Source organism: Triticum dicoccoides, chromosome 2B (assembly GCF_002162155.2).
Source record: "Triticum dicoccoides isolate Atlit2015 ecotype Zavitan chromosome 2B, WEW_v2.0, whole genome shotgun sequence".
Taxonomy (NCBI): domain Eukaryota; kingdom Viridiplantae; phylum Streptophyta; class Magnoliopsida; order Poales; family Poaceae; genus Triticum; species Triticum dicoccoides.
In genome coordinates, this window is record NC_041383.1 from 24,351,017 (window position 1) to 24,359,311 (window position 8,295).

At 44.4% G+C, this 8,295-nt stretch overlaps 1 protein-coding gene across 1 annotated transcript; it reads right to left on the reverse strand.

Annotated features, from left to right (window-relative positions):
• Window positions 1-313: 313 nt before the first annotated feature.
• LOC119361884 lies at window positions 314-1,170 on the reverse strand. Its single transcript, XM_037627044.1, has one exon. The coding sequence runs from the start codon at window positions 1,130-1,132 to the stop codon at window positions 611-613; it is 522 nt and encodes a 173-aa protein (XP_037482941.1). The 5' UTR covers window positions 1,133-1,170; the 3' UTR covers window positions 314-610.
• Between the last annotated feature and the right edge of the window lie 7,125 nt (window positions 1,171-8,295).

Below are 8,295 nucleotides of genomic sequence, written 5' to 3' on the forward strand. Positions count from 1 at the left end.
AAAGTTCACCACGTATTACAAAAATGTTCATCATATATTAAGAAGATGTTAACTCTATATATAGTAAAAAGGTTCACAGTGCATTATAAAGAAAATGTTCATCCTGTATTAAAAAAAATTCAACGTATTTAGAGGGGAGTGGTCTTTTGTAAACACAATCTGTAATCTAAAAAAACAAAGACTTTCATGTCAGCCTGTAAAACTAATTGCATAAGAATCACCGGCAATCCGTAGTATTGCTGTTAAATTAATGGTCGAAAGCAGTTACATAAAAAGTGAGCCTGAAACAGATTGGCTTCAAACACATTCCACGTGGATCGTGACCTTAAAAGCTAGGAGCAGTGAATATTTCAGAACCGCACATGAAGCAAACTTACATAACATACAAATATGTTTTCAGACACTAGGACGTATACATGTAAATGCAATACATAAACACATGCATACATGTGCATGATCAAACGCTTATGTAGATAGAAAGTAAATAAACTCCAAACGACTCAGGGTAGTACGCAGCATCTCGAGACGGCCTGAAGAAGCCACCGATCGGCCGACCAAATTGAGTAGAAGCAGAACATGCATCGTCATCCGCACCGCTCGATAGATTGGCTCACTTGGCCACCTCGCCGTCCTCGAAGATCTCGTCGCCGTCGCAGTCGCGGATGTCGTCGACGTGCTCCACGATGACGACGTGGACGCCGGGGTCCCTGACGGCGCAGCTGCCGGCGAGGAGCACCGAGTTGTTCACCGCCTGGTAGTTGCTGTTGGTGTAGGCGGCCACGTGCACCTCCTCGTCCTCGCCTTCCTCCTCGTCCCCCTCGCCGCCGGCCTCGACGACGACCAGGTCCTCCGCGTCCATGGCCGCGCCGTTGTTCTCCCCCGCCAGCGTGATGACGGTGGTCTTGCCGGCCTCATCGCCGGCGCCGAGGGCGGTGGCCAGGTGGTCGTTGAGGTCGGTGATGGCGTTGCTCACCTCGGAGGCCGCGTTGGTGGTGTTGTTGGAAGCCATGGCAGCGGCGGCGGTGGTTGTTGTTGGGCTAGGTGGAGAGTAATGGGGGTGGCTGGCTAGCAATGGAGGCTGATGGATCGATGGATGGATGGGTGGGAGTAGGGTGTCCATGGCGGGGAGCATATATAGCAGAGGAGGGCAGGGGAGGAGGGAGGCGGGTAGCTTGCGTGCGTGAGGAGGGGAGGAATGGAATGACAGAGGTTGCAAGCGATTCGAGGCTTGAGGATGCGGGCAAAGGAAAAGGATCCATGGATTGTTTTCTCGGCCGAGTTCAGATCGATGGACACGCCGCCGCTCGTCAAGTGACTTCGGACCGAAGCAAAGGATTGTTCTCTCCGCTTCTTCTGCCGCCGTTTGAACTGGGCTCCAGTTGAGCCCGGCCTGCTTAATTAGTGGAGTAAGCAGTAGCCCAGCCAGCTCCGTTTGACTGGGCTTCTTGGGGGCTGTCGGGCGCCGGTCTTCTCCATTTTTTCCTTCTTTTTTCGTTTTCTTTTCTTTTCTTTTATTTATTTTTTTCTCCGCTCAATTTTTTCATTCTTTATTTTTTAATCTACGTTTTGTTTCATTTCTTTTCGTATTCTTTTGTTTCATTTCTTTATTCTTCTCTGTTTCTTTCATTTTTTTTTCTTTTTCCTTCTACACTTTTTTTTTGGATTTATTTCATTCTACTCCCTCCGTTCCTAAATATAATTCTTTTTTAGAGATTTCAATATGGGCTACATACGGATGTATATAGACATATTTTAGAGTGTAGATTCACTCATTTTGCTCCTTATGTATTCTGTATTGGAATCTCTAAAAAGACTTATATTTAGAAACAAAGGAAGTACATTCATATATACATGATCAACATTTTTTCAAGGACGCGTCTGGCTAGCGGCCGTTGGCCTGCTAGCGCTCGCGAGCGGCCAGCCGAAAAAAGTAACTTTTTATCCCCACCTGATCCCGTAAAGAAAACTTTGTTCCGACCCGTGAAGAATCAGAAAACAAAGGACGATCGGTATCACGTGATAGCGCACTAACTCCTGAAGCCTCCACGCACCCCTCGCCCACACTTCCTTCTCCACAGGGATCCTTCTTCTCAACGAAAGAAAGGGTCCCATCCAGCCATCCTGGATCCAAAACAACGCAATGAACGGAAGTGGTAAAGAAGAGGGAGGAGAGAGGCGTACCAGGCAGTCTCCATCAGGTAGCCAGCTTGTGATTGTCGTTCAACATTTTCTGCTTCATTACTCTCATTCGCTTGAACAATATCTTGGGGTTTGCAAAAAAAAAAGCAGAGGTGATTAGTTATCATTACATACAAAAATTTGTTCTCTGGAAAACTAGATAAAAAAGTTGAGGATGGCAACTTGATATTCTGTTTGTTCTGCAACTAGAAATGCTGGTAATGGCAACTAATGAGATATTTTTGTGCGACTAGAAATGCTGATGATGCCAACTAATGAGATATTCTTGCGCAACTAGAGAGGCTGAGGATGTCAACTACTTGAATAATGGTGTCCAACTAGAATTGCAGAGGGTGCCAACTAACTAGATACTCTTCTGCAACTACAAAACCTGAGGGTGCCAAGTCGTTACATACTCTTGGGCAATCCTCAATTTTTTTAAGATGAGACTAATCTGAGTTCTTGTGCAACTAGAGAAGCCGAGGATGTCAACTAGTTGTATATTGTGGTGCAAACTGAGGTTGCCAACTAATTAGATACTATTCTGCAACTAGAAAGCCTGATGATGCCAAGTCGTTACATACTCTTGGGACAATTCTAAAAAACTTGAAGATGGCAACGTTGAGCAACTGAGAAAGTTGAGCATGCCAATGCTTAATTTGTCCTTCTGCAACCATGTATAAAAATCAATACACTTGGCTGCCTGTATGTGGAGTAAAAAATATTCCTGATGGAATTTTATGTTACCTCAGCGGCTGCTGCAGAAGATGTGGCATATATCCCTTTGGATACTGCCTCCGCGCGCACCTTTCTTCTCTGCAATTTTACTAAGAGGAATCTTTCGTCACCCTAAAGTTGTGTAAGAAAAAAATGAACAAGCATAAGGGGTTGAGAAAAAAATTAAACATGTATATGTGCCATATAAAAAATCTAAAGGACAAAAGAAAAATGAAGGAAAATAAATTCCAAAGGAATGATGTTCTCCACTCACATCATCACCCTCTCCATCCTGTTCTTATCATTGCCACGCGGCTGCCGCTTAGCAGCCCTTTTTGAGTTCCGTCGTGAGATCGGATTTGCAGAACCCTACAATGAACAAAAAATTGGGATGCTAAGAGGGTAAAAGAAAGGGGCATAATAAAATGGCCAGAGGATAAAACCCAAAAAATTAAAGTGCTAATAGGGTAAAAAGAAAAGAAAAATGGGAACTTATGTTTCATTGTCAGGCATATCTCCTTCTCCAACCATTTTGGATTCTTATCTGATGATAACCTGATCTCAAATCAAGTTTGAGGATTCAACTCTTATCTGATGATAACCTGATCTCAAATCAAGTTTAAGGATTCAATCCAGCCACACGTTCCCCTACGGCTACCCTATCCGAACCATGGGAAAGAAAGTTTGTCAGAAATTACTTGTACTTGAGGGCAATGATAAAATGAAGAAAATTTCTCTGCAACAAAAAAATGCGAACAATGTATTAGTCAAATTAACAGAAATTGCACAGGGGAGAGAAAATGTGGTGGGTTGGCTACTTTTATATATGAAGTTGGCTAGTTTGAATTAAAAGAAAAGTTGCACATGATTTGCTGCCTAGTTGAACAAAAAATAAGTGCCACCAAAACACAATACTCCATCAGAACAAAAATTAAGTTGGCCACTTTTATCATAATGTTGGTTCTATCTAACAAGTTGCACAAAGGGGACTGCCCGGTTGCACAAAAATGGCCAAAAAAACATTTGAAACAAATCTGCAAGCTCCTACAGCAACTAACCCTAAGAGCCCTCACATCGCAAACCCTGTATAACCACCACATTTCTCACCAAGCTCCATAGGTCATATACATCCACAAAATTCACTCCTCCAATAACACAAAAAATGAAAACCAATTTCTTAGTCCAGTGAGAAGCCAACTAGGTCGAGCCTCTTGTGCAACTACACAAGCCTGACTAGCCAACTAGGTAGAGCCTCTTGTGAATCTGCACAAGCCTGACTAGCCAACTAGATAGAGCCTGTTGTGCAACTGCACAAGCCTGACTAGCCAACTAGATAGAGCCTGTTGTGCAACTAGTTTATCAAGCACACCAATGCACATAGAGTTTTGTGTAAAAAACAGAATCAACTCACCCACCCCGTGAAACAACCAAAAAACATAAGTGTGCAACCAAAAAACCACACACACAAACTGCTTGAACATGGTTTACGCAGTGTACCCATCAGAATATCATCGACTATGCAACTGGTTAGCCCTCATTGTGCAACTTCATAAGTTCGCTAGCCAACTAACATACGTATATGTGTGATCCAACTACATTTGCATTCCTGTGCAACTGTTACAACAAACTAGCCAACTGGTTACCTATATGAACACAACTTAAGAGAAAACAGAGAAACCACACTGATGCATTTTGAGAGGGTTGAGCAAAAGCATCTAAACTATCCTCTCAGTACTCTTATGTACTTCCTTCTATTCCAACTCAAATTGCTGCAAAAGGAAATCAATAAATCGCCATGCTGGGATCAGACAGTTTGGCCGGGGAGCACCACGCCGGGATCCCTCGCCGAATCTGTGTGATACACAGGTGACTCGCCATGAAACTTCCCACTAGAACACGCACTCTCGACTCCCTGACTAAACAGGAATTCCCAAAATAAAAAATGAACAAAATGTTCTGCCAACTAAATGATCTAGAATGTGCAGGATACAGCCAATTGATGTATGAGAGTGTGCAGGATCACTAGTGCAGAACCGGCCTTTAGTGCCGGTTCGTAACGGCCTTTAGTGCCGGTTCTACAACCGGCACTAAAGAGTGGGGACTAAAGGTCCCCCCCCCCCTTTAGTACCGGTTCGTCACGAACCGGCGCTAAAGTGCTAACACGTGGCACGAGCCAGGCCCGGGTGCGCGTAGGGCTTTAGTACCGGTTGGTAACACCAATCGGTACTAAATGTTTGGGTGTTTTTTTTTATTTTCCATTACATTTTTTTTGTTTGCTGGTATTTCACGATACTACAAATTGTACACGTTATGCATATATATAAATAGATTTTCTCGTACGTATAGAACTGTATATATATGTATATATATATATATATATCATCGAATGTCTCACAATCAACACCATTATTCACACTTACACATGTATATACTGAAGGAAATATGCCCTAGAGGCAATAATAAAGTTATTATTTATTTCCTTATTTCATGATAAATGTTTATTATTCATGCTAGAATTGTATTAACCGGAAACATAATACATGTGTGAATATATAGACAAACAGAGTGTCACTAGTATGCCTCTACTTGACTAGCTTGTTAATCAAAGATGGTTATGTTTTTTAACCATAGACATGAGTTGTCATTTGATTAACGGGATCACATCATTAGTTGAATGATCTGATTGACATGACCCATTCCATTAGCTTAGCACCCCAATCGTTTAGTATGTTGCTATTGCTTTCTTCATGACTTATACATGTTCCTGTAACTATGAGATTATGCAACTCCCGTTTACCGGAGGAACACTTTGGGTGCTACCAAACGTCACAACGTAACTGGGTGATTATAAAGGAGTACTGCAGGTGTCACCAAAGGTACATGTTGGGTTGGCGTATTTCGAGATTAGGTTTTGTCACTCCGATTGTCGGAGAGGTATCTCTGGGCCCTCTCGGTAATGCACATCACTTAAGCCTTGCAAGCATTACAACTAATGAGTTAGTTGCGAGATGATGTATTACGGAACGAGTAAAGAGACCTGCCGGTAACGAGATTGAACTAGGTATTGGATACCGACGATCGAATCTCGGGCAAGTAACATACCGATGACAGAGGGAACAACGTATGTTGTTATGCGGTCTGACCGATAAAGATCTTCGTAGAATATGTAGGAACCAATATGGGCATCCAGGTCCCGCTATTGGTTATTGACCGGAGACGTGTCTCGGTCATGCCTACATTGTTCTCGAACCGTAGGGTCCGCATGCTTAAGGTTTCGATGACAGTTATATTATGAGTTTATGAGTTTTGGTGTACCAAAGGAGTTCGGAGTCCCGGATGAGATCGGGGACATGACGAGGAGTCTCGAAATGGTCGAGACGTAAAGATCAATATATTGGACGACTATATTCGGAGTTCGGAAAGGTTCCGAGTGATTCGGGTATTTATCGGAGTACCGGAGAGTTACGGGAATTCGCCGGGGAGAAGTATTGGGCCTTATTGGGCCATACGGGAAAGAGAGAGGGGCTGCCTAGGGTAGGCCACGCGCCCCCCCATGGCCTAGTCCGAATTGGACTAGGGGGAGGGGCCGCACCCCCTCCTTCCTTCCCTTCTCTCTTCCCCTTCCTTGTCTCCTACTCCTACTACATGGAAGGACTCGTAGTTGGACTAGGAAAGGGGGAATCCTACTCCCGGTGGGAGTAGGACTCCCCTAGGGCGCGCCATAGAGAGGGCCGGCCCTCCCCTCCTCCACTCCTTTATATACGGGGGCAGGGGGCACCCCATAGACACACAAGTTGATCTTCGTGATCGTTTCTTAGCCGTGTGCGGTGCCCCCCTCCATGATATTACACCTCGGTCATATTGTAGCGGTGCTTAGGCGAAGCCCTGCGACGGTTGAACATCAAGATCGTCACCACGCCGTCGTGCTGACGGAACTCCTCCCCGAAGCTTTGCTGGATCGGAGCTTGGGGTGCGTCATCGAGCTGAACGTGTGCCAAGAACTCGGAGGTGCCGGAGTAACGGTGCTTGGATCGGTTGAACCGGGAAGACGTACGACTACTTCCTCTATGTTGTGTCAACGCTTCCGCTTCGGTCTACGAGGGTACGTAGACAACACTCTCCCCTCTCGTTGCTATGCATCACCATGATCTTGCGTGTGCGTAGGAAATTTTTTGAAATTACTACGTTCCCCAACAGTGGCATCCGAGCCTAGGTTTTATGGTTTGATGTTATATGCACGAGTAGAACACAAGTGAGTTATGGGCGATATAAGTCATACTGCTTACCAGCATGTCATACTTTGGTTCGGCGGTATTGTTGGATGAAGCGGCCCGGACCGACATTACGCGTACGCTTACACGAGACTGGTTCTACCATCGTGCTTTGCACACAGGTGGCTAGCGGGTGTCAGTTTCTCCAACTTTAGTTGAACCGAGTGTGGCTACGCCCGGTCCTTGCGAAGGTTAAAACAGCACCAACTTGACAAACTATCGTTGTGGTTTTGATGCGTACGTGAGATTGGTTCTTGCTTAAGCCCGTAGCAGCCACGTAAAACTTGCAACAACAAAGTAGAGGACGTCTAACTTGTTTTTGCAGGGCATGTTGTGATGTGATATGGTCAAGACATGATGCTAAAATTTATTGTATGAGATGATCATGTTTTGTAACCGAGTTATCGGCAACTGGCAGGAGCCATATGGTTGTCGCTTTATTGTATGCAATGCAATCGCCTTGTAATGCTTTACTTTATCACTAAGCGGTAGCGATAGTTGTAGAAGCATAAGATTGGCGAGACGACAACGATGCTACGATGGAGATCAAGGTGTCGCGCCGGTGACGATGGTGATCATGACAGTGCTTCGAAGATGGAGATCACAAGCACAAGATGATGATGGCCATATCATATCACTTATATTGATTGCATGTGATGTTTATCTTTTATGCATCTTATCTTGCTTTGATTGACGGTAGCATTTTAAGATGATCTCTCACTAATTATCAAGAAGTGTTCTCCCTGAGTATGCACCGTTGCCAAAGTTCGTCGTGCCCAGACACCACGTGATGATCGGGTGTGATAAGCTCTACGTCCATCTAGAACGGGTGCAAGCCAGTTTTGCACACACGGAATACTCAGGTTAAACTTGACGAGCCTAGCATATGCAGATATGGCCTCGGAACACGGAGACCGAAAGGTCGAGCGTGAATCATATAGTAGATATGATCAACATAGTGATGTTCACCATTGAAAACTACTCCATCTCACGTGATGATCGGTTATGGTTTAGTTGATTTGGATCACGTGATCACTTAGATGACTAGAGAGATGTCTGTCTAAGTGGGAGTTCTTAAGTAATATGATTAATTGAACTTAAATTTATCATGAACTTAGTCCTGGTAGTA